This window comes from Nipponia nippon, unplaced genomic scaffold (genome assembly GCF_047370975.1).
Source record: "Nipponia nippon isolate SJK-2023a ecotype South Korea unplaced genomic scaffold, ASM4737097v1 scaffold_9, whole genome shotgun sequence".
Taxonomy (NCBI): domain Eukaryota; kingdom Metazoa; phylum Chordata; class Aves; order Pelecaniformes; family Threskiornithidae; genus Nipponia; species Nipponia nippon.
Genome location: NW_028262413.1, coordinates 45,255,231 through 45,280,780, shown reverse-complemented (window position 1 = coordinate 45,280,780; position 25,550 = coordinate 45,255,231). Strand labels below are relative to the sequence as shown.

At 48.9% G+C, this 25,550-nt stretch overlaps 2 protein-coding genes across 7 annotated transcripts; one reads left to right on the top strand and one right to left on the bottom strand.

The window, feature by feature from the left end:
• Positions 1-18: 18 nt before the first annotated feature.
• On the bottom strand, positions 19-17,049 carry LOC148050311 (uncharacterized). The gene is made up of 7 exons (XM_087744361.1): positions 16,657-17,049; positions 16,101-16,346; positions 15,626-15,766; positions 5,469-5,662; positions 5,188-5,245; positions 4,254-4,381; positions 19-142 (listed from the first exon to the last, which is right to left on the bottom strand). The coding sequence occupies exons 1-7, from the start codon at positions 17,047-17,049 to the stop codon at positions 19-21; spliced, it is 1,284 nt and encodes a 427-aa protein (XP_087600487.1).
• LYSMD4 (LysM domain containing 4) lies at positions 4,249-25,530 on the top strand. Of its 6 annotated transcripts, none has more exons than XM_087744630.1 (4): positions 4,249-4,384; positions 5,367-5,583; positions 17,929-18,216; positions 22,374-23,338. In XM_087744630.1, the coding sequence occupies exons 3-4, from the start codon at positions 17,944-17,946 to the stop codon at positions 22,923-22,925; spliced, it is 825 nt and encodes a 274-aa protein (XP_087600756.1). In that variant the 5' UTR covers positions 4,249-4,384; positions 5,367-5,583; positions 17,929-17,943; the 3' UTR covers positions 22,926-23,338. The 6 variants fall into 6 exon arrangements, 5 of the variants coding, with proteins under 5 accessions (XP_087600756.1, XP_087600758.1, XP_087600755.1 ...); XR_015701480.1 differs by lacking the exons at positions 4,249-4,384; positions 5,367-5,583 and adding exons at positions 16,307-16,424; positions 23,383-25,530 and having other exon boundaries at positions 22,374-23,211; XM_087744632.1 differs by lacking the exon at positions 4,249-4,384 and having other exon boundaries at positions 5,271-5,583.
• The last annotated feature ends 20 nt before the right edge of the window (positions 25,531-25,550 follow it).

Genomic DNA, 25,550 nt, shown 5'->3' with positions numbered 1-25,550 from the left:
CTTCTTCCCTGCATCATTTCACAACACTGGCCAACAATACCTTGAGGAGGGGACTGTGACACTGAGCCCAAGAAATGCTGTCAGTCGCATTTCCCAGACGGTAAGGGAGAATCCAGCTGTTTTTTTTCCCAGCAGTGTTTTGCTGAAGAAACAGTTTTAAAGGGGAAAAAGAAAAACCACATTATTGTGTAAGCAAGATGGAATACAGCTTTCTGCGGGTTCCCAGGTATTTGTGTGCCGTTCTCTCTGCAACATTATTAGCAAAAACATTGCCTGTGGCTGCCTGACTCTTAAGTACGGATAGTTTTGCAACAGCTGTGCGCGCAGTACCTTCCATCGCAAGCAGTGCCTTTTCCCTGGCTGTCCTCGTGGCTCGGTTTATTTGTATGCAAGGCAACTGTGAGGTTATCGAGGCTTTCCATCAGCTGTACAAACTCACAGCAGCATCAGCTGTGTGTGTGTCCCTTTCTGAGAATTACAGTTTTGGGGTAGTTGGGTCTTGGGCAGCTGCTATGAGAGATCTGGTCTTTCTTATGTATCTCTCTAGAGGAATTGCCGCCTATGCTTATACTTTAAGCTATGGAGTATCTTTAGCCATATATAAAAGAAAGAAAAAGCATATTTGCTTGTTTGTTTTCCAGTCTCCCTGTATGGTTCTAAAAGCAGAAGTATCTTTTGCTATGGAAAAAATTGACAAAAACATCCTCATATTTGTCAAAATTTTCTTAGATGTTTTTCAGGGTATCGCTAAGACCTGCCAGGCTCCTCCCCTTTCCTCCCCTGCCTTACCCCAAATGCTTCCATTTTTGGCTAAAAAAATCTCAAGTTTCAGATTTTTTTGACCAACAATGTCAGCCAAAACCCAAGCTCTTTTCTCTAATTTTTCCACTTAATTTTTAAACTATCTTCTGGCAAAACAGAAATATTGTTTTGATGGAAAATTTTCAACCAGCTCTGCTCATTAGTTTCTGCCAACAGTCATACAGGCAAAACAGTGCATCTTCCAAGAGAGGAGACTGTCCGAAGGGCCGAACATGAGGCAGCGATGACTATTGCTTCTCTCCCCAGCTCTGTGCCCCAGCCAGCACTGTGCTCTTTTGCAGGCCTCAGCCATTAATGAGAGCCATCTTTCTAGAGATGTTTCCAGCCTAAGTCTCTCTTGGCAAGTCAGCTCAGTAATTCAGGTACTTTGCCAGGTTAAAGGAAGATGTGGATGGCACAGAAAGTTCTCCTCTGACTGAAGGACCGCAGGACTCAGAGGAGCCATGTTGTGCATCTCTTATCCACGTTGACTAATATTTGGACCCCTCCAGGCAAGTACCAGTTGACAGGGAAGAGTGGGGAGATGGGGCCTAGCCCAGCTCACTTTCAAAGCAAGCTTCAGTGTACTGTTGTTTAATGGAGCTGTTTAGATACACCAGCAGCTGAGCCATGCACAGCCACGAGCAGTCTCCGTGTAACCCTGATGTCCTCCGGGGACAAGATCCTAAAGCAGCTGATGGGCTGAAATGACACCAGTCACATCATTGCTGTGTATCTTATTGCCCGTTGGTCCATGGAGAAGGGGTTTTTCAGACTGAATCTGGAGCGTGAATTCCAGGGGAGCCCAGTTCCTCTTGTTGCCTGAGTTCCTGTGATGAACTGGGAGACAAAGAAGGAAGATGTTCTTGCAGAGGGGGCAGAAGCCAGATGTCAGTTTGGCCTCTGCAGCTAAAGGAGCATCTGCCCATTGGCTACATGGGCAGTCTCCTCAGGAGACAGCCATCCCTCAGCAGTCCCTAGTATTTGCAAAGTGCTGTGAGATCTTTCAGTGAAAGACCTTTTACATGTGCAGAAGTTTATAGCCCATTGCTGATTTCAGAGGGTTAAGTTAGGAACAGGAAATACAGTGACTAAAGGAAAGCCATTCATATTAAATTCTACCCTTTGCCAGATAGTCTTGTGTTATCTTTGCTCTTTCATGAAGTATTTTCCAGTTTTCCTTGCAGGGCATTCATTACAGGGGTAGCAACTGAGGAGCTGTAACTTGGCACATCTCCACCTGCTTTTCTGTAGCAGTGCACATTTGTGCTCTGGGATTTGAAGAATTTCCTTTGACTCTAGAATTGATATGCAAACAGTCAGCTGTACAGACATCAATCTGTCCAGTAGACATGCCGCGTGACCTAAGAAATAATACAGGTGGTCAGCACCATGCTGGTGACTCCTGAATTTCTGGAGCAAACAGACTCATTTCACTATGTCTAGAAGACGGGAGGTCCTGTATACACCCTCCAGTAATGTAATCTGCTGTGCTTGACTGATCGCAAAACACCCACCAAGATTTCCCTAACAAAATTCTTCATTTTTGCCAAGGAAAGCAAAGATTTGCAGGGAATGAGAGCTGTGACCTTGCCACCTCGCAAATAGCTTGGAGATCTCAAGATGCTCATCTCAGCAGAGAGATGCTTGTGCCAGAGCAAATGTAGAGCCCTGTGTGGTCAGCACACAGCTCTTCCAGCATCCCTTTCTTTACCTCCTCCAGTAGGCATCAACTCTGTTGTAGATAAAAGCAGAAATGGGCCAACTTAGTCTTCCCCTGACTGTTGGCTGTCTTGCTCTCTAAGTCACACTATGTATAGGTACTGCTATGTGAGCAGGTATGGAATGAGGGATGTTAAGACTGAGGGAGATGAGTGTCGCTAGCTGCATAACCCAGCTCATACCATCTCTCCCCCTAGTGATTTTGTCACAGCCAAAAGCTGTGTGCTTGAGCTGCTGCGCATCCTGTGGACAGTTAAAGTCTAAGGGTAAAATTTCAGAGAGAAAGAAATGGGGCTCCAGAGAGCCCCATAGCTCCAAGCAAGTTGTTCTTTGGGGCAATCGCTATTTCTGTTAAAAAAAAAGTCTTTCATTTCCCATTGATACTTCTCAGGTTGCAAGGAGAGCCATTCTTCTGCTCCTGAAGGCCCTAGCTGCAGACACAGCCTTGGAAGGGAAGCTTGCTCTCATGGCTACAGTAAAGGAATGGGAAGCACGAGATCTGGCATGAAGTCCTGCTCCCATTGAAGCCAGTGGGACGTTTGCCATTGGCTTCAGGGGAAGCCAAGATTTCAGTCTGCAGCCAGATTTGCTGGTGTGTTGAGTTATGCTGAAAGCAGGACCAGAAAGGGTTCTTGGTTTCCTGATGAAGCTGTTACTGCCTTAGCTCCTCTGCTGTAGATAGCTGGTTTCTCACCCCACATGCCTGCTTGCTTTCATGTTTTCAAAGCTTATTCTTAGGCAGAAAGTCTTTGAGGAAGAGACTGGCTGCATGGTTTATGCCTGTTATATTGTCCCATGACTGGAGCTCCTGGACATCCCCACCAGCAAAATCACCCCCTCCATTGTGGATTATGGACAGTGCAAGAGAATGGCATTAAGTAATAGCACAGGGCTGGGATAAGTGGCTTAAGTGAAGTAAGACATGTGAGATTTGCTCCAGGTAAATAACTGTGCCTTTTCCTTCAGGCAGCAGCTTGAATTAGCTCTAGCATGAACTCTGTGTGGTTCCAGAGAGCCTGAAGAGATTGTAAAGGTGGTCCAGGGATGGGCTTCCCTGCTTCGCACCTTCACACCAACATGAGCTGTTGGGAATCTTGATTTTATAAGCACCCGTTTTTCTCTTGTCTCTTCTCTTTCAAGGTTAGGCAGAAGCCAAATTGTGTTAGTGATGAGCCGTGGTATAGGTACTCATGAGCCTGATAGCAAACCTTTATTATTATTAACCAAATTATTATTGTTCCCCCTGCTAATAAGCCAACTCAAAGGTTGCCGTGCTGCTGCAGGGACATAAGTGTTAAGCAATGCATTATACAGTGGTCCCTGAGGCATTACACGTCCTTGTGCCAGCTCTTGCAGCCCACACAGTGTCCACGTTTGGGCAGGGTTAGTGTCCTCCTCTGAAAAGCAGGTGAAGGAAGCGACCTCAGAGCGGATTGAGATTATTGTGTAGCAAGCATTTGGCCTATATACCCCATCTTGGCCTGTGAAGGTCCCGTTGTTTTTATTTGAATGGACACATGGTGGAGCCTCTGTATGCCAAGGAAAAAAAGCATTGCAAATAATTCTCGCTCTTTATTTGTTTCTCTCTGATCAGGACGTATCTTTCTATTCATTGTGTGGGTTTGGTCTCTACTGCCCCTTTCTGGGAACATCTGTAAACACATCACATCTATAAAAAAAGGCGTGAAGCTTTATCTCCTGCACAAAGAAGCTGCCCCGTCTTTCCTCACCTCTCCAGATGGCACATTTGACAGCATCTACTCCTCCTGGCTAGCCGTAGCTTGTGTTCTCTGACCATCTGGGACTTGGTCTCGTTCCTTTGACATTTCCACAAAGAGCAGCTGGTGGGAGCGGCTTTCTGGTAAGTTGGAACCATTGTGATATATTTTTTCCCCACAAGCAAGGAGTTTGTAAGTGTAGATGCTTAAAGTCAAGGTAATGTTGATCACATAGAGATCGATAGCTAACAGCTTTGCTATGATTTTCTCCAGCAAGTTGAAGCAAAGCTACCCAGAAGTTCAGCACTGGTGCAGGAGCGCACCCCAGTGTTATCTCTTTAGGCACAAAGATTTTTACAGGCAAAAATACTCTTTCTTCTAGTAATAAATGGGGAAAAATGGGGAGGAAAGCAAAGAAAAAACCCAAACGATGCAGTAAGCTCTCCCGATTGCTTAGCTTAGCTCTGCAGCACCATTTCCCATCTATCTTTCACATCATTCTGAGATTGTTCCCCAAGAGTATCTAATCAATAGATCCTTTCTTAACTTAGTGACTGCTGCAGAGCCAACTTCTTCTTTTTCTGGTTCAGTCACTGGCACAATATTTGCATGAATTCTAAACTATAAACTTGTTGCTCTTCTATTTTCTTTGCTAATATGATCGCCACCAGCTTTCCTGTTTCCTAGGGCAAGCACAACCAAACAAAATGAATCAGAATAAACAGAGAGAATTAGTGCTTATTCTTTCTTAACAACATGCCTGTAATTTTTTTTCTTCATTAGGAAATTCAGTCCAGCTACTTTTGCTCATGTTAATTCACTGTAGCTGCTATCCACAGACTCTGGGTTGCACGTAACGATGAGATGAGGGACAGTGCTTTGCTTTTAGCAAGACCTCAGCATTTCTGTGGTTTGAACTTTAAGGAATGGGGCAAGGCGGGGTTACCTGATCCACTGCTGCCTGGTTCTGTGTGGTATTCATTCTGTTGCTGGTAAAGGCCCACCTGGGAACACAAAAGAAAGATGACACTTTGTACCTTTCATCTGCTCATTTGTCACTTTAATTCTCATAACAGTTCCTCTTCCCCCTTCTTTTTTTTTCTCTTGTTCTTGCTCTGATTTCAGCACTCCAAGAGGCAACGTAGGGTCCTGGCACAGCTTCCCCAGGATTGTGGCAGATTTAAAGGCCAAGCATCATGGCCAACATGCTCCCACACACCCACATACCACGTTGATGGTCCCCTCGTTGGCATGACCCCAGAGCCAGCTTCTGATGGAGGAGACCATGGTGACACTCCCTTCTTGCATCCAGGCCTTGGACCTACGAAGTCATCTCTGCCAGGTTGGTGCACTCTACATGGACTGTGGGCCTGTGAACCTGGCCCCTGCCTCCGCAGCTCCCCAGGCTGCCTGCCCACCACCTGTATGGGCATGCAAAGGGTGAGGGCTCCCGCAGCCTGGACGGTCAGCTCTGCCCTTGGGCCCTTCGTCCCGGTCTCCTGGCTGCCTGGGCACTGTGCCTGGGCTGGAGACTGGCGCCAGGACAGCCCTCAGCGTACAGCTCAGCTCTGTACAGAGGGCTGCTTGCTTGTGCAGAGCAGGGTGTATGCAGGCATCGCTGCAGGATGGGGCCTTTTTGTTATACGTGAGGTGCGAGCCGTGCTTGCAACTGCTTTGTCTTTGACCCATTCCATGGGACTGTTCCTTGAAGAGAAAGATCAGCATTTGGCCCTTGGCTTTTAGGAGATTTGGCTAGCACTAGCCTCAAAACAAGTGGAAATGCCACCCTCCCCCTTTGGACCAGAACCCTGCACCAGAACAAGGGCTATGGGTGGGGGTTTTGTGCTTATGAAGCTTTTGGTGTGACTTTTTTTTCTCCTATCATCTGAGAGTAGTGCCATCCTGGCACTACAATAAAAGCCCCACTGCCCACTGGGGCCCCTCACCTCATGGTGAACGTGGTCCAGAGGGAAGGCGAAGGTTTCCCCAGAAGCACATACCCATTCCATGGCTCCAATTCGAGAAGGTTTGTCTGTGTTTATTGCTAACAATGTTCCTCCTTGTGTTCGGTTCAGCTGGGAGCCCGATTAGTGACTTCCCAGTGGTCTTGAAGCCCAAGGCCCATGTTTCTTTAATTTTGTCCAATCTGTTGGATACTTAGGGAAACAGCTGGGAATATTGTAAAGCAGCTTCTGGCAGTGAAGAGTCCCAGCAAAGGATTGCATGGACTCCTGGTAATTATTCTCAGCCTGTCCATCTAAGGCCTGCCTGCGCAGGGAGCTGCAGCGTTAACCAGCAGGGACACAGCCCACATAGTAAAAGACATTGTTCTGCTCTTCTTTCTTTTCCTTATAAGAAACTGATTTGGCTAGTTGTGCTTTGTTTGGTACCTGGTGATCATGCTGCTAGTGTTTGTGTCACTTTGCTACTGTTCACAGTTTGCAATTGCAGCTTTTCTAAGTCTTTATTGACAGCCAGACACGTCTTTCATCGCTTAATGTGTGCTCACCCCAGCTTCCCAGAAAGCTGGGATCTGGGCTGTGCTGACATGCCAACACGTTGTGCAGCCTCGGGTGAATCAGTTCACTTCCCTGTAACTCAGGGAACCACTGTGCAACAGCAGAGGTACCATTATGGCACTGCTTGGCTGCGGCTTTATAAAGCACTTTGAGCTCCTTGGAAGAACAAGGTTAAGTGCAAAACTGTCCTGTTATTCCGTGGTTAAAGGTTGCCTGAGATTATTGTTTGAAATGAATAGAAAACAACAGCCAACAGAGCAGCTTGGATGTCCTTAATGGTGGTCAGTTAGTGGTTTTGGGCATTTTCAGGGGCTACTTCACAGCCCAGTTACTGAAAGGGCAGGGCCAGCTTCGGGCTGGGACCCCTCTGTTGGGCTGTGTGCAGGAGACAGGAGTTGTATCAAGGCCTTAGCTTTTGCTGTAACAATTACAAGTGATTATATGTCAGGTTTCCCAATTTTCCTCCCCACAAGTTGGTTTAAAGGGAATGAAGGCAGATCCTGCTATAGCTTAGTACGTTACTAGCCAACTCAAATGACTCCCCACTGTCTTTTCATCTACATGAGACTCTTCATGCCCTAAGTCTTTGCATATCCTGGCACATAGCCCAATTGAAGTACGAGCTCCAACAGAAGTTTTAAATTTAAAGCTGTTCTTTTGGCTTCAGAAATTCGCAGATTGAAGCTGAGAGATGCAATTCGGCTGTTTACTTGCAGATCTGCAACAGCCCTGCTGTGCTGTTGCACTCGCCTCGGTCAGGCAGCTGTGTTAACAGCACTTTCCAATTAAAGTAGCAGCCTCAATTACAGCAAATGCTTGTCCTATCTGGGCATTTATCTGATTTTTTTTTTTTAACTACTCATGGAGCACAGGGCTGTTTTGTTTCCCGTCCCTTATTATAATTAATCCATCATCATTTCTGGTGACTGAGCTGGCTTTTCCTGTTTGGTTGTTTTTTTTTTTTTATTTCTTGCCATTTCCAGCATCAGCTTGGGTCCGTACTGCTCAGACACCATATTACTCACACGATGGGGAGCACTGATGTGAGCGGCCAGGCAAATATCAGGTGCACAAGCAAATCCTGAAGTTCTGCTCACCCGGAGCGGGAAAAAAGACGCCCTGTTCTGGAAATAGCCCTGCCAGAGAATTCCAGAGCCTTGCTATGTAAATTATAGCGACTTCCCTGACTGAAATGCTCCTACTCTGAAAACTTGGCTTTTAAGACCTTCACAGCCAAGATCAAGGCTTTGCCCCATTACCTGAACATTCAGAGTCTCCAGGAGAATAAATGGTATCAGATGAACCCTGCATCTTTCTTCGTGGCGCAGTCAGATAAGAGCATCTTTTTTCATTTCACCTCACTGAAAGGGACACGCTGGGCTCCATCCTGTCTGTAGTGCAACCAGCTCAGCAAGGCTTGTCCGGTGGGATGCAGTGGAATCTGAGCTGAGACCTGGGATTTTCACTCCAGCCATATTTGCCATTGCAGACAATGCTGTAACTGTCTGCCGGTTTAATGTTCTTTGTAACATGAGCACAGAACTGCTTAGGCTGGGACTGCAGGAACTGGAGAAGGACCAGATGCAATGACAAAAGCACAGGTTTCAGTGCTGACACCCTGTCCCATGAGGCCACAAAGCCCCTCTCTCCTACGACTTGCTTTTCCATGGTTTGATCAGCTGTAGCTGTCACTCTGGGCTTGTGCCCAGCGCAGTGACCCTCAAATCTGGGAGCACCTCAGTTCTGCAAGACCCTTGCGAGGATGCTACAACCACAGACTCCCAGACTGACCGAAAGGAAAGCCTGCTGCTGCCCCCATGTGTTACTTGCTCATTATCGTTGCCACGCACCAGTAAAGATGTGGGAACCCTATTTGGGCGTGAAGGAGAGCCAGGCTAAGCACAGCACAGCCTCTCAGCTACTGAGGTCAAAGATCTTGCATTGGAAGACCCTTCTGGCTCTTCAGTTCCTCCTGCAAGCTCAGGGCCTTCCCTGGGGCACCTTATATTTAAAAAATTGCAAAGACAGATTAGACATGTTTGGAAGTAAGACGAGCTGGAGACAGCATGGAGGCACATGATACTCAGCAAAGCACAGAGGCATCATCGTCCCATTCTGAAAGGATGCATGTGCAACGCTCAGAGACCGCCATGCAATGCCGAACAATATCAGATATCAGCACAGCGCATTCAGGCTTGTTGGCTCAGACCACGAGGAGCGCAAAGCGAGAGACAGCTCTTGGCAGGCTGAGCTCACATGATAAGGTCATTGGAAAGACAAGTGTTGCTTTCATCAACCTGCCTTTCCCCAGCATCAGCACCAGCTTGAGCAAGGACTCACTTTGTGCTCCTGTAATATACTGTGCTCTGCATGGTGCCAAGGACAAAAGCTTCCTCACAAATACAGTGAAGTTGTGTTTTTCCAACCAGTGTCTCAGCCCCCAACTCCCATTCTTCTTGACCCTGTCAGGTTCCAGTTTTGAACCATTAAATAGCATCTCTTGAAAGAGTTACTCTCCCTCAGGATCAGTGGCACCTCTCAGGCAGACGGGAGAACAGGCTGTAGTTACTGGCTATCTACCTGCTGCTTGCCAACAGTTACAATTTACCTTTTGGACATCCATTAGGGATCTCATGGTTTTGTCCTTCTGTGTTGGGCAGTAATTTGTTGGGCTGCACATGCTAATTATTCTGGAGTTCATTAATCCTGGAAGCTGCCTGAAGCCTGGGGTGATAGGTTGGGAGCAGCAGCCAAACTCTCACTGGCCCAAATGGAGCCAGTTTGTGGCTCAGGGGGGTCATGCAGACCAATGGCCCTGACCATCACTAACATGGCTTCTTGGAAAGCCGAAGTCCTTTACCGAGAGTCTTTTTGGCCCTGGCACCATTAACAGATGGGCCAAGGAGCAATGCCTCAGCTGAACATTGTCCACAGTCCTGGGCACTGCCTAAAGCTCTCTGAGAACATCTGAAGGGAACAACATGCGCTGGCAGCACTTACGTGCTCCGGCAATTGGGGATTGCAAACACATGCTTCAGCTATGCAAGAAATCTTTGACTTGTTCTGAATCTGATTCTGCCTGGGTTTCTTCCCAGGAACATTCCTGTTCTTCACAATTTACCAGTTTCAGGAAGGGAGAAGGTGGGGGGAGAGGGATTTTAAGAGTAAAAGGGAGAGGAAAGGGAACAAATCTTACAGTGCTTTCCCTAGCCAAATTCCTCCAGAAGGACAGGGTGTGGAGTATGGACTCCAGAATTTGGCACAATCCCACGAAAATATTAACTGCAAAATTAAAACCACTTTTAATTAGTCATTTGTTTTTATATAAGGAATAAGTCTCTGGTTTTCTGAAGTAATTCAGTGTCTGCTATCACATAAACCAGGCAGCGCCTGCCAAGTGGTGCTGCGTGATAGAAGGCAAGCACAGCACTAGGTCTCTGAGCAAAGACACGTTATCTCCTCCAGGAGACGGCAGTGCTGTTTAGATCTGCATTCTGGTTCCCGAGATTAGAGTCTCATTCCTAAGAGTCACAGCATACGTGAGAGAGTTTCAAATGTAGTCCTCGTAGGTGGGAGTAATTTGATGTCTGAGCTGGAGATGAATGATGAAGCTGGGTCTTTATTATAACACCTGCTATGTTACAAACAGGAGAAAAAGCTTGCGAGGGTGGAGGCAAGAGCTGTGCTTCTGCCCTGGATGAAGTCAGAGGTACAGGGTACCCAGCACCTCACACCCTGACTCAGAGGGATGACAAATCCCTCTTCTCATTGCCAGCAACAGCAGGGTCCCACCTGGGGAGGGCCACAGGCCACGGGGTCGGCCACATGCTGCGGCCGTTCGGAGGGATGGGCAAGGTGGGGGCTGCCGGGCTGGGGGTCCCATTGCTGCTGGGTCTACCCTTGAATAAGGAAGGTGCAGGCCGTATCCAGGCTGGGTCACCCCTGAGCCAGGGATGTCCCTGCAGATAAGGCGTGAAGCTGGCTGCCAGCCAGCTCTCTTCTGCACAGCAGCAGACACAGGCTTTGTGCTTCTTTCCAGATGTGACGACCTAAACCATCAACTTGTTCCTGGGAGTGTTACGTTTCAGCCTCAGGGCAGTCAACGACAGGAGTAGTGCTCCTATGCAGAGTTACCCATGACTAAGTCTGGAACCTGCTGAGCTAGACCAGTGCTTTCAACGGGAGAAACCTTTAAAAGAGGCAAGGTGTAACGCGGTGCTGCCAAACATGCACTCAGAGTAACCCCCATGGCTCGATTAACTATATTAATTATATACCTATAATTAATTTAATTTAACTGAGGTTTTCTTCCCTGTGTTGTGTGCCTACTGTATCAACCTCTTAAACTTATTGTTGTGTATATAATTCAATCAAATGTACATATAGTACCCACATACGCTTAGTCACTCCAGACACCAAGGAGAGTATTATTTTGTCGTATTTGGCTCATACTTCTGCCTTAACACAGGGGTAACTTCACTGAAATCGGTTATGCTACATTAGTCCAAAACTAGAGCAAAGCCCAGCTTTTATAAATTATTTGCAATAGAGGCATCATAATTTCTATAATGGACATGGTCCTGAATGTGGACATGGTTTGCTACAGCTGCCTTCTCAGTCTCCCGCTAGGAGACAATGAAATAAAGATAGAAAGGAATACTCATCTTTTTCTTTTTGGTTTGTTTTTTGGTTTTTTTTTGTTTTGGTTTTGGTTTTGGTTTCTTTTTGTTTTTTTTTTAATTCAGCAATATCAGGACTATCAGCAGATTCCTGTTGTCTCACAGTGCTGTATAGGAGCCTTCCCCTGTATATGCTAAACTGAACAGGAATACTTGGTTGATATTAAGAAGGAGATGATCAAGAAGTATTTCTTTAACTCGTGCTGTAGGTAGTGTCAGGATGGCAGTTTGCTACTTGTAAGGGTCCCCTCTTTCATCTTTTATTGACTGTACATTCTACATTTTTACTGTTAATAGCCCATATGGCGAAGGAAATGGGTGAATGATTTCACTCTGTCTTGCTTTTATTAATCCCAAGTTATGGATCAAGTCACAGTTAATGATGGCCCTGGTGATTTATGAATTGCAATTTTTACTCCTACTAGTCCTGAACGGTTGGAAGCCGTCAGATGCCAGCCTGAGCAGCTGTAGCCTGAGCATCAGTTAGCACCGACGACCAACGCGTGCACGGATGTGTGAAATGGCCCATCTCTGGGCAGGCGAGTTAATTGAATACCAGTGCAAGAGAGACTGGAGCTGCTTTCTGTGAGTTGCACTTTAAGTTATTCGTTTCCCAAGGGGAAAAGCAGACTATCACTGAATAAGCTGAAATCCAAATAATAGATTTTATTGCAGAGTTTAGAAGACTGCTTAAAGAGAAGCAAAGAAAGACACAAGGAATATGTGTCTGACGCTTCTGACACTTCTGAAGTGAGCCTGAAAAAAGAGGGAGAAAACCAAAGTGATGAAAAGAACAGGAATTCTGGATCTGAGGAAGAGCCTACAGGGATTGCAGGGACAAGGAGAGTAAGGAGAGGAGAGCCCTATTCTAGATTATGCTCTCTTCGGAAAGCCCCGACCGAGACCTTCATTAAAGTTTTGATTCTTTATCACAAAGTGATTAACTGACATTCCCTGGGAAGGAGCTTGCATCGACGTGAATGCTGGCTGGTGCCCAGCACCATGGACACATTGCTACTTTGGATTAAGCAAAAATGAGCAGACTTTCTCAGTTCTTTTGTCCTCTGCATTGATGTAAGTCAGGGGTAGGAGGATTTCTTCCTGAAATTCAGGGGACGTATGACCCTTATGTTCACTGAATGTGTATAATGACTGAGCCATTCAGCTCTCAGACAGACTTCAGTTGTTTGGGGCTTTGCAGCTCTCACAATCTATCTGCTAACAACAAAAATATTTCAATTATTTGGAATGATGACATCATCCATGCAACTGGCCCAGAGCCAACACCAGCTCTCCTACAAAATGGACAGTTATTTCTTGTTAAGAATTATCATATTCTTCATGCTGACCACAGTTTGCATCTATTGAGCTTCAGCATGGTGAGGCCGCTGGGAAGCAGTAACATTTGCGGTAACAAAGCTGCTGAGCAGACACATCCCTCAGTTCACTTGGCGACCGGGTCTGACATGATGTATCTGCTGATTGCTCACAGGCCAGCGCGTCTCTCTACTTTGGTTTGAACAAACCTGGCTTACACAAAATGCGGTGGGGAGCAGTCGGGCTTGGAGGACCAGGAAGGATAAGCTGTTCTGAGGTGCAGAGTTGAGCTATTCTGCTGCGAAGTGAAATGGCTCAGGAAAGGCCAGGGAGTCAGCAAAAGCTGTCTGGAAAGGACACAAGGCTGAACTTCAGCTGTTGTAAATGGAAAGATCAGCGGAGGATGCTCACACTGAAAAAGCCTGGAAAAAGCAGACAGGTATCTAAAACATTTTGAGAAGTGTCCTGTTGTGGTGCTTTTTTCAGTGTAATAAATCCTTGTTGGATTAACTACCTAATAGTGAAATTACCCCACTCTGCTAGAGGCAGATTTCTTGCTGAAGTGAGAATAATTATAATATTTTAAGGTACAATACGATAGCTTGAAGGTCCCAGAGGGCAGAAGGGGCAGGGCTGCACTCAGCAAATGGACACTAATTCCCTGTCATTTCCCTATTCAGGCCTGGTAAAACATATCACATCTGCCATGTGAATTTTAGGCCAAGATATAAGGAATCTTGTAAAGTCCTATACCTCAAGAACGCTACATGTTTAAAGCAGTAAATTCTTGCAGGGACTGTGATCCTTTTGCAGCATAAATTTCTTGCAGACAGACCACTGGGAGGGAGAGCAGAGTCATTTCATGGGACCACAACAACAGCAGGTACCTGGGGTCCTGCTGCTACGGGCAAACAGTGCTGCCGCAGTGCTGGGGTGGTTTATGTCTGTGTAATGCCTTAGGTCTAGAAAACACCAGAAAATGGACTGGGAGCTTCTCCATGTCCTGCTTGAAGTGTATTTGTCAAGATCCATCCGGGTCCTATTTAGGCACCACTAGAGTTGTACGTCAGGTTCCTGGAAGCAAGAAAAGTAAAGGGCCTTTCCATGAACTAGTGCAGAGCTGGTCCCTGCAGAATCTTCCACAGACAGAAAAAAATCCTGAGCTGTTTTAATGTCCCATAAAAGGCGGGAAGCACATTGGCAGCGTGAGTGCCCATGAAGGCAGAAAAAAGAACAGAAACGGGCCTTTCTTCTGTCCTTTCCCCTTGATAATGACGGCCTGAAAGGCCCTAAATTGGCAGGTTTTGTCCTAAGGCTTTAATTCTTTCTCCATTAGGACCGCTGGAAGACTTTCTGGACAGACAGAAAAGAAGTCAGTATGTATCAGAGGCAGCAGAGAAACCTGCAGGTTTGTCTGTGCAGGGATGTTTAAATCTCGGTGACAGATTACCCATTACGTTGTGTTACAGGGCACGTGTGTGCGTGATAGTCTGGACACTGCACACATTTCTTCCAGGACAGGACTGCAAGCAAATGTCCGGCTCAGCCTGTACAAACGCACAAATGAGCATGAATTATTTGCCATCAGTTGACGCCAGTCGAGTACTTCTGTATTTCCACGTTCACGATTTGGGTAGACAAATCCGAGAAGGAAAGTGATTCTGAGTCCCACTACTAAAAGCTTTTTTGCTTGATTTTCTTAACAGCTGTTTCATCCCAACAGTTGGGAGAAAACCACCTTTTTCATAAGGATTCTGTAAGGATCTTTCAGCTGGAGGATGAAGCAATTTCCCATCTACATTTCCCGGTGTCTTTCCGTGAGATCAATAATTCTCCCTCATATTTTAAAAGTTAGAAAAATAATAAACAGTAAATGACAGTTAAGTAACCCAACCCAGACTTAGCTCTGTCAGCAAAGTCTGGTTGTTTCTCCCGCGTTTCCTTAGCACTTGTATTTTCCAGGTTTGAGCAGGTTACCCTGAGTAACCTGTATTTGTTTGACAAAGCGTGACTATTACTCGTAACTTTTAAACCTCAGTACTCACAGAGAGATTATAAGTGGCTCAGGGAAGGCATTTTGGCATGTCTCATCTAGTCCCCATGCTTGCAGAGCCCTCTCCAGCACACTAAATCCATCGTCTGTTGGGTCAGAAAAGTATGTAAGCTGGCCAAGCCCCAAAAATCATCTGTTCATGAGACGAGCTGGCCCAGGGATGGAGGGAAGGAAATCCTACCACCTGCTTGGAGATGGGGTGCTGGCCGGCTGCTCGGGGGAGCTGGGCTCGGCCGCAGCCCTGCCTGGCCACTTGCCCACTGCCCTTCCAGCCCTGCCAAAATCACTCAGCCCCACAAAGATGTGTGGGCCAGCGAGAGCCGTGAGGGAGCACTGTTGCTTAAAAAAATAACATTGATGCTTAGGGAGCCTGCCTTCCTCTCCAGTGTGTGACATTTATCAACCGATGTTGCATCTAACCTAGAGGTACCAAGAGCTGGAAAGGAAATACTCTCCCCTCTTGCCTTCCCTGTTTCCAGCACCCGGATTGCGCGAGAGAAGGCAAAGGGATAGCTGGCAAATGCGCATAGCTTTAATTTAACTTAAAGCTAGGTTTGTCCATCTCCTTTAGCACAAAGAGCGCCCAGCTTCAGGCTTCTGAGCAGAGCCCCAAGGCCGTCCCTCGCAAGAGACCCTTGGGGCGAGTGGTACCCGGTTCGTTCCTGCAACCAGCTATGAGGAGATATTTCTCCTCTCCCCCCCACCCCAGAAAAGCTTTGCATGTGGAACTTGTTAAAGATTTGTCCTGAGCTTGTTTTTTAAACACAAGCCCTGAGTGGGGACGGGCCAAGGAAAACATACCAGTGCAGAACACACCTCGTCGGCTCTGCAGGCACCGGCTTCGCCGTGGCTGGAGCCAAGCACGAGCGGCGAGTCCGTGGGGCAGCGTGGCTGGAAGGGGGACGCGGCACCGGGAGCTGTGGCTGTACGCGGGGTGCAGCGAGGCGGTGCCACGTGCTAGCCACAAAACGAGAGGGAAAAGGCTGATCTTGGAAATCACAAACCGCCAGCGCCGCGCGTCTGGAGGCAGCTTGGCGTGCGAGGCTGGCTGGCAGGGGATGCGCCGTGGGGGTACGCGCGTCGGCGCGGGCACGGGGACGGCGCCCACATGCCCTCGCCAGCCTTGCCGAGCAATGGCGAGCAGCGCAAGGCCCGGACTGGCCACGCCACCCTGCCAGCAATGCCTCGGCACTCCCCAAATGAGGCCGAGTCCGCTATAGATGGGATATGTGTGCGTGTGATCGATATACTGACAGTGTAATAACTGAGATTTCATTATCCCTGTACGTACCTCAGTGTGAGGTGTGTCACTGCAGTGGCACCACACGCAGGGCTGTACAGACGCACCTCGTCTCCCCGCTCTTGCGAGCGCTTCGCGCACCGGTCTCTCCCGGACTCGGCCCAGGGGCGCGGGCCCTTTAAGTGGGGCCCGCCCTCCCGCCGACACGTTCCGTGCTGACCGCTCAACCAACCTCGCTCCACAGCCTTTCTCCGCCACCCATTGGCTAGACGGCGCTGAGGGTCCCGCCTTCCGGCGCTGTTAGCCAATGGGAGGAGAGCTGGGCGAGATTCGGGGCTACGTTGGTGCGTGTGGCCGATGGCCGGCGAGCGGCGGGTCAGTGCGGGGGGCTCGGGGTACGGTCCGCCACGGGGGACAGGGCCCGGCCGCCCCTCGGGGCGCGGGGGCTGCGGGGAGCGGGGCAGGGACCGGCCGCCGCGGACCAGGGGCCCGCGTCCCTCCGGCGCTGAGGAGAGCGGGGCCCTGCGGGGCCCGGCCCCCCCCTGAGGCGCCGAGGGGCCCGGCCCCCCCCTGAGGCGCCGAGGGGAGCGGGGCCCTCCTGAGGCGCCGAGGGGGTCGGTGCGGGGCCCTCGCCCTGCGGAGGCGCCGCCGCCGGCCCCGGGCGCGGTGGCGGTGGCGGAGCGCCCATCCCGCGGTGGGGGTGCCCCTCTGCCCTGCCGGAGCGGGGAGGGGGGCGCGGGAAGGCGGGCTCCTGCCTCCCTGTGGTTGCCGGCAGCCGGTTCGCCATTTGTGTTGGTGCCCGACCCGGGTTGGGGCGGCCAGAGCCGGGCTGGAGAAGAGTTTTGGCCCTCCCTGGGGAGAAACGAAAGGTGAAGTGCGGCGGGGAGCACCCTCGGAGGAGGGCGCTTGGCTTACAGCTTATCCAAAGGCAGGGGTGTCCCACGGGAGCGTCCAGGGAAACCGTGGCCTTCGAGCTTAAGCTCTTCTGGCACAGCTGCATGCCGTGCTCAATACTAAAGAAATGGCATAAAATGGTAGTGGTTTCACCGTAAGAATCCCTAATGGGTAGACTGAGAATATTAAGGTCAGTGGAGTTCTGTGAGAATGGGGGGTTTTTCTTACCTGTACCTGACTCTGACAACTAATGGTGGAGCTGAGGATTGAAGAAAAAAAAAAAAGTAGCTTCCTAATAACTTGCTGCTGTAGGCCTAGCAGTAATTAAAGCAAAGTGCTCAGGCAGGTTCTTGTCTTTATACAACAAAATGGCCTTAGCATTCAGGTTGAAGTTACGTGTGGCTTGAGCTGTCCTTATTGAAACAAAAAAAGAAGTGCACTTCCATGAAATTAAAATGTGGATTCTTAAAGCGTAGAGAATTAAGGACTTCTGGAAAAGTGACATAAAGGATAACGTTGGCCAGTTTTTAATGTATATTGGTAGGAGATCTGATGTGGTCGTTCCAGTCTAGTGGTTCCATGGATGATTTTTTTTTTTTTTTTTTTAACCAGAGTTAAAGACTCTTGGATCAAGTGACTCTGCTGCTTATTTTATGGAATTATAGAAAGTAGTCTTTAAGATGTGTAGCAAAGTAGAGTTATGTAGTGGTTTGTCCACAGGTAGACAAAAAAAAAGTTTGAAAATAATGTGCCCATTGTTGGCAGTTTGTGTACATAAGGTTTCTAGTATTTCTGTCGTTGCTGCTAGAGTGGCATCCTTTGGGTTTGCCCCGAGAAGCTCTGGGTAGAAGGACAGCTTTGTGTGTGTGTGTGTGTGCGCACACGTGCAACACTACTGTGCTTTTCGTCCATTCCCCCACATCTTACATGCTAAGAAATAAATACAGGTATGAAGGAAACTAAAAATGTCTGGTTTTTCTTCCAGGTGCTGGTATAAAAGATGAGGCTGAATGAGAGCCGGACAAGATCCTTCCAGGCTCCTGTCACCATCCATAATTACCCGGGCAGGCAGGTGTATGTGTTTCCCAATGGCCAGTCTGATTCAGAAGAGTCATCAGAGGATGAACTCAATGTTATGGAATTGCGACCGAGGGGCAAGGAGCAGCAGCGGTGCAGCACTTCTCGGGACAGAGTTGGAGATGTGGTGCTTCTGGAACGAGAGATTACAGAGGATGATAATCTTAACAAGCTAGCCCTGCAGTATGGTTGTAAAGTAAGAGCTATCTCTTGTTTGTTTGGCTTTAATTACTTTAGAGGTGTTTTATGTGTAGCTTAGTTTCCAGAATTACAGGAAGGCATGCTGTTGCCTAATAGTTTTGACACTGAAAAGTGTTTGCACCGAGTATTCCATGAATGGTCAATATCTGGGTGAAACTGAGCCAGAGAAAGGCACAAACAAACAAATAAACAAGAGTTCTTCAGCTAAAGGCCTAGGAAGATGTTATCATCAACCCCACACCCTGCGCGACCTGCTTTCCTGTTTAATTTGGGTGACTGTGCAGTGTAGCAGTCATGATTTGTACTTAGTTATTTAAGTGAGGGCAAAAAATAGGAAGCTGAGTACAGAAATGAAGGTGAGGGCTCTGCTCTCCAGGAGCATACAGGTTTGAAGCAAACTGAACAGTACAAAGAAATGCCACTCCGGTGGGGTCTGGTTTGGGGTTTTTTTACATTTATTTTTTGAAAGGTATGATCTTACATATTGCAAGGAGGGCCTAAGTCTAACAGGGGTGGACTTGCAGAAGGAGAGGTGGCAAAGTCTGGGTCACAGAGGCCAGGTGCTGTCTGTGCATGTGGGTTTTGATTGTTCGCTGTCGTACCCAGAAGCGTGTGCGGTTCAGCCATCTGCAGGCGGAAGGGAGTGCGTATGCGCGGTGCATTTTCTCTGGAGTTGGAACGTACTACAAAATATATTGTCTTTGTTCCAAAGCAGAGAGCTTTATAGAAAAACTGTTGAAAAGTTTCATTACCTGATCTGAACGTTAGAAGTACCCTGTTGTTTAGCAGTTAGAACTGTATTTTTAGAGCCTCCTTTATCTGCAAGCTAGACTGTGATTAAAAAGTTCCATGATGCAAACAATTGGACGGTGACCTGGATGGGGATAATGATACAGGACTGGCTCAACTGCTGCAATACTATTGCGGTCTGTCTTGCTTAACAGCACAGCTGTGTGCTGCAGCTGAAGCAAGAGAGCCTAGAGGAATTGCGACAATTCCTCCCCTCCCATTCCCTTAGAAACAAAAACAAAACAAAAAAAGAAACCCTTCTAGGTTCTGCTGACGAGCCTGATGCCTCTGAAGAAGTGAGCCTGGTAGGGCTTGAATAGGCCTTGATTGGCACCGGTAGAGCATGAGAACTCAGAGCTACAGCGGTTGACTTTGTAGTCGTATGCGCTCATCTCTAAGCAGTAGCAATTGCGTTGTTACTGGCACTTATGCCAAATCACAGCAGTTTGGTGAACTCAAAGAAGGAAGATTCTGAACGACTCTTTTGGTTTATGGCATGAAAAAGCCAGCTGTGCCCCCTGTACTGTAACTCAGGAGGGCTCAGTCCTGTCCCTGCCACCATTGCTCGTCTGCCTCCTCTGCTGCCCTGCTCCCGCAGCCTTTCGGCCGCAGCGGCTGCGGGTAGATCTGCTCTGCCTGCCCTCCTGAAGGCTGCTGGGCTTGTCTGGTGGGGAAGGCAAGCTGATGGGGAGGGACCAGGTAGTCACTGTTCTCCTCCCATAGGAAAAAAATTGTCCTACTGCCTGCCTCCCTTCCAGAAAGGGCACTTCCGACTTGTTCCAGTTAAATTGAAGAGGTACAGTAATGCTTATTATTGGAGATCTGTGTATTTGTTTGATTACAGACTGGCACCGATCGATTTCGATGTACTTTGGTTTACTTGCACAATTAGGCAGCTCCTGAAAGGCTACCAGGACATCAGTGAGAAAGATTTGTAGCCACAAGTATATGCAACTGTGTTTTAAAAATCCAGGATGAGCTTCTCTGTGAAATCAGTGAGGACTTATCCTTGGTTTCAGAGTCATCAGGGCTTACTTGGGGTGGGGGTATTAAGACAGTGCAACAAATAGCTTTGTGTGTGCTACAGATAACTTGGCAGAGATGCAAAGCACTTTAAAAATCTCATTTTTACTCTTGACCATTTATAGTCCTGGCCTGCTTTTGGCATTGTTCTTAGCTGGGACAAGAGGAGCTCACTGCAGCCAAAAAAATGAGTACAGAAAATAAGCCTGAATGGCTTGTGCAGCCAAGTGCCCTTGCATGCTTCCCATCAGCTTTGTTTGTTGTTTCTACGTGAGCGCTGCTCCACTTTCTGTTTCTAGATCCTTAGCACAACATTGCAGTGTTTGATTGCAGACACTGCGGGGGATATTTACTGTCCCAATAATTTGCTTTTGTTGGAACAAAACAAAAAATTGAAGCACCACCTCAGTTAGGAGTCTTTGGGTGAGGTTGTTATTTCATAACTAAATAATTTTGCAGGGTTTAAGTCCTGATGTTGGGCAAACTGTGAGGAGTCTGAACCAGCAACTGAGGATTCCCTTTGCCTCGAGGGCACCAGATTAGGATCTAGATTAAACGTCCCATTTTCAGATTTCTCAGGCTTTGCAGAGAAAACGTGAGATGCAGGCATTCATCTCATCTCTGCCTTTCAGCGGAGTCTCGCTTTCTGGCTGTGACGTAGCAGACTCGCCACCTTTCAGGGATTGCACGGTAGAGATGAGCTTGATGTGTGCTTCCCTGACGGCCTGTAGGGGCTGGAGGGCAGAGCGGCTGCGGGCAGAGCCGCTGCAGCTCCTCTCTCCTGTGGCCCAGTGCAGGCCCTGGGCCTGTGGGAGCTCCCTGCAGGGGCGGGAGGGCTGCCTTCCCCTTGGCACCTCCTGTGCTGCTGGGGGCTCCCTGCCCGCTCCTGGCAGCAGCACAGCCTGCCAGTAGCCCTGAACATCTGTTGCAATGGCAAAGGAGGCGTTCGGGCTCCCTTCTGGTGTATTCATGTGTTGCCTTTTAAAAGGAGATCTTTGCCCTGAACTATCCGTGATTTTAGCGCTGATGGCACTTACATGTTTGCTGAGGAAGTCAGTCGCTTTCTTGGGTTTAGTTCCCCAGTTCTGTTGGTAGCCTCAAGCTTGTGAATGCAGTTCATACAGTGATCTGCGAGATTTCTAAAAGAACAAATCAAACTTTCTCCAAAAGTGCAGTCCTCGTACTGTGTCTCCTCTGTGTGATATGTCGCAGGTGGTTAACCTGTTCGTGTTACCTTTCTCTTAGGTTTGGGGTCTTGCTGTTTTCTTTGGTTTGCATCCTCCAGCCTTTCCCTTGAGGTTCTTTCATGTCTCCTGGCTGCTTTGGAGAGCTCCTCGCACCTGTTGACAGTCCTGTTTGTGTGTTTTCTTTGACACAGGATTTAGGGCAACTGAGAAGTTCACGTACTGACTTATTAGGTGGTTGTCAATGCACGCTGTATTAAGCTGTCTTCTCTTTATTTAACATTAAACAAAGAAACGCTGCCTTGCCTTTGTCTTTTCTTTGATACCGGCTGTCCTTGTGACTTACGCCGTATGTATGGTTTGTTCTTTCTTGCTCCCCTTACTGCTGTTTGCATCACCGAGCTGGGTGGGAATACCAGTCACAGATGGAGACCCCGCACGCAAACAGCCAAAGATGATGACAGATGCACGGAGATTGCCGTAAGCGCCCCTTCGGCAGGAGCATTTACCAGCTGTGGAGAACTGAGCTGCGTGGAGCGGCCGAGTGCAGAAGAGGGGTGGTGCTTGGGCACACGAGCAAAGGGTGCTCATGCCTGTGTGGGAGAGAGGCTCGCCTGCTCTCTGCCCGGCTGTGATCTTGCTTTCAAAACTGCGGTATGCTCCAAAGATGGAGCTCTGTTCGCTCTGAAATCGCTTTCCGAGCAGGAGGAAGATTTTCCCTGCTCATATTGATGTTGTCCTCTCACCTTAAACACTCCTGAATTGTTTAAGGTATGAAGACTATCTTTAAAAGGAACTGTTATAAAGACTTTTCTTGCCTTAACTTGGATTAGAAAGTAAATAAGTGAGAGAAGGGTAAAGAAAGCAAAAGGAAGGAAAAACAATATTAAGCAAAATACAGCCTGAGAGGAGATACAGGAGCACCAGAGGAGGTTGTAGACTGGTTTAATAGGGGACGTCTCTATCCTGCAGGACCTGGAGCATCCCTGGAACAGCTGGGCAATCTCCGCAAAGCACTCAGCCATTTGCAGCCAGGGCTTGCTTTTATCTTCTGGCTGCTGCTTGTACACTGGTTTTGTAGCTACTGCCTGCTTCGGTTCTGGTAGAAGGCCCGGTTGTCCTGCACTAATATTCCTGTCCTTTTTGGATTCTGTAGGTTGCAGATATCAAACGTGTCAACAACTTCATCCGGGAGCAGGACTTATATGCACTAAAGTCCATCAAGATCCCCGTGAAGACCCACGGGCTGTTAACGGAGAACGGCAGAGAACTGAGGCCGGTCCCGACGGCGCCCTCCCAGAGCGGCCTGACGCTCGTGGACTTACCGGAGCCCGACGACGGTGCGAGCAGCTCTGCTGATGGCAGGCGCCTGAGCGACTACTTCAAGGGGATTGACAAGAGCATTCAGGACGCGGTGCAGGCGGAGGTCCAGCTAAACGCAGAGTATTGCGTGGACGCGCTGGAGAGGCCGCTGCCCCAGTCAGGGAAGCAGAAGACCAGTAATGGTGCAGACTGTGGAATCCAGTGGTGGAACGCAGTTTTTATTATGCTCCTGATAGGAATTGTTCTGCCAGTATTTTATATCATCTATTTTAAAACACAAGGCCTGGTGGCCCATACCTCCAACACAACACTAACCTCAAATATTTCTACAGACGGATTGGAAGGGAAATTACCACAGAACTCGGTTGGAGAAAAAGAATCCTGAGGGGGAGAGGCAGCCAAATACAGCCTCTGCTCCCGGCACTGCAGCCCGTGCGCCAGTGCCTCGGACTCGAGTGCATTCAGGGGGATAACAATGCAAGATGATTTTTATTTTTTTAAGTAGCTGATGTTGTAATCCTGAACTTGACTGAAAGTGAGGTGATGTGATGTTATGGAAGAATAAGGATGCTTTGTTGCTTATAAAGATCATCAGGCAGCTGGCTTAACGTTCGTGAACGCTGCTGAGGGAAAGTATTTTGTAGCAATTGTACTCATCTTGGTTGCTTCAGGTATTTCTTAATGCCTCGTCTAAGAAGCAGATCTTTTGCTGCTGAGATAAAGAGTGTAGTATTAATGCAATTGGAAAGTTTGGGGGTTGTTTGCATTTTAAGAAAACACTTTTTACTTAGAGTAGAAGCGGGGACTCTTCTTTTTCTCTGAACTGGCATTATCTCTTGCAGACCATGGCAGTGTTGGCATACTTAACCCTAAAATGATGACTTCTGGTGTGTTAAGCTAGGAGTGCCACGGCACCGGGACGCTGGCGGCACCTCACCTTTCATCCTTTTGAGCAAATGTGTAAGCTGTGTTTATCAGGATGCATCAAGCCTGCCACTGGGAAGGGTGAGCCCAGCCCGTTCCTCCTCGATGAACTCCAGAGCCTGCTCGTCACAGCCGGGGGCTCTGCAGGCAGCGCTCAGTGCTGAATCCGTGCTTTCGCCACGGTGCTGCTCCAGAGCCAGTGCTTCAGCGTGACCGCAGACGGCCAGAGGGTATTGGAGGAGGACGCGAGAGTAGCGTTAGGCCTGTGGTACGTAGTACGCGCTTCTCAAAGGCTCGTTTGTTGGGGGCGGATCGAGCCGGTGTTACTTTTTTTGGGGGGGGGAAAACCCAAAATCTATAATGGTGCATCTCGAACACCCAATTGCAGTCATGGATTTGCGTTTCTGTGTTTGTAGTCTTCACGTGAGAGAGCGTTGCTAAGCTGCACTTAATTTGCAAGGTCCAGGAAAGAAGCCCTGCGTTACCTTAGAGTCATGGAAAGAAGCGTAAATCCTTTATAGGGGGACCTGGGAGGCTGCTGCACGTTAAACATTTCTGTGACCTGCTGACGTTTGCATTTAAAAGCTTCTGAGGGCGTAGGAAAGGCCAGTGAGGCTTTGGAGGCTGGCGGGGTCCCGAGCTGTCGGTACGCCGGAGGTCTGTGCAGGTTAGGACGAGTCAGTAAACGCCACATCCTAGGAGGGAGCAGAAAAATGAGGCTTTGGGGAGGTTCGCTGCGGAGAAAAATTTGTCTTAAAAATGTAATTCAGCAAATTCAGGGCCTGCGGGTGGACGTAAACTCTCTCCTAGCACCACACGCTGAGGTATTTTTGCAGCACAGTTGCATGAAACCTGGCCAGGGACAGGGTACGGTACGCTGTGAGCTGCAGGCTCTGCTCCAGCACCGGTCCCAGCCCTTTCCAGGGCCACTTGCACGGGGCTTGCCTGGTCCCCAGCCACTGAGCTGGCAGCCGCCGCCACTCCAGAGGCGAGGGCAGAGCCGGGGGGCAGCGCGGGTGTTTGTCCTCTAGTTCAGCCCTGCCCCGCCGGCAGGACGGAGCCTTTCCCCAGCGGACGCTGCTGCCACTGAGCCATGCCGGGGCCTGAGCGAGGCCAGACCAGCGCTGCCTGGGGGCTTGCGAGCGGCTGCTTTGGGTTCGGGGGGGGGGTTTGTTGTTGCTTGCAGCTCCGTGAGCGAAGGCGAGAGCTGCGGCGTGGGCTCGTGTCGTACAGATGCCGTCTCTTCCTGGCCTGAGGAAGAGCAGACAGACGGCGTCTGCATGGGGAGGGGGGAGATGGGACTGAGGCTTCCCGGCCAAGCGAGCAGAACCATACGATGTCGTAACGATAACCTGTGTTTCCTGCAACTATCAAAAAAAAAAGTGCTCAGGAAAGCGTAAGGGAACCTAATTTTGTAAATGAGGACTCTAAAGTATCTTATACTGAAAAAAACCCCTTGTATTTTTCTTCTGTGAAGGAAATGTATCTCTCTTTGTTCTGGGGGGGGGGGGATTATTACATTTTTAAATAAAGCGAACTGAAATAAAAGCACAAGGGGCACCACCCACCCCAGGCGGCTGGCGCCTTTTTTTTTGTTTTTTGTCACCACCGCATGACCAGGCCGCAGCAGCGCTTTGCGCTGCCTTCGTGCCTCGCAGCATCCCCGCCTGATGCTAGAAACAGGACGCACTCGAATGCCTTTACTCTGGCGGGGTTTTTCTCGGGCGGAGGATGTTTGCTCCCCAGAGCCCCGTCCCGCTGCAGCGAGCTCGTGGGCTGGCGCCGCTTCCTTATTGCAGGTTTCAAAACGCAGAACTGCGGCCGCCGAGGCAGAGCAGCGAGGGGACGGGGGCCGCGCTGCGTGGCGCAACTCTGCCCGCAGCCGCCACCCCGGCAGCTCCCGTCTGCCCCGCTCACCGCAGCGCAAGGAGAGGCGAGGGTCTGGAGAGGGGCAGCAGGCTGCGCCTGCCCGGGGCTTCTGCACGCATTTTGTATGAGGTTCTTGCGGAGCGTCAGGTCTCGGGTTGAATGTAACCACGGGGAGCCGCAGCCCCCCAGACGCCCACCGACCGAGTGACAGAATCGT

Bases quoted from the DNA above. Each gene is read 5' to 3' on its own strand.
- LOC148050311 (XM_087744361.1), bottom strand. From the start codon at position 17,049: ATGCAGCTGTGCCAGAAGAGCTTAAGCTCGAAGGCCACGGTTTCCCTG. The intron at 4,382-5,187 runs GTAACCCCGCCT...CCAACTTACCAG, and splicing joins ACCAGGCAGCAGTGGATCAG to AAAGCCGCTCCCACCAGCTG. The intron at 143-4,253 runs GTGAGGAAAGAC...CTGTTTCTTCAG, and splicing joins CAAATGTGCCATCTGGAGAG to CAAAACACTGCTGGGAAAAA.
- LYSMD4 (XM_087744630.1), top strand. From the start codon at position 17,944: ATGAGGCTGAATGAGAGCCGGACAAGATCCTTCCAGGCTCCTGTCACC. The intron at 18,217-22,373 runs GTAAGAGCTATC...TGGATTCTGTAG, and splicing joins CCCTGCAGTATGGTTGTAAA to GTTGCAGATATCAAACGTGT.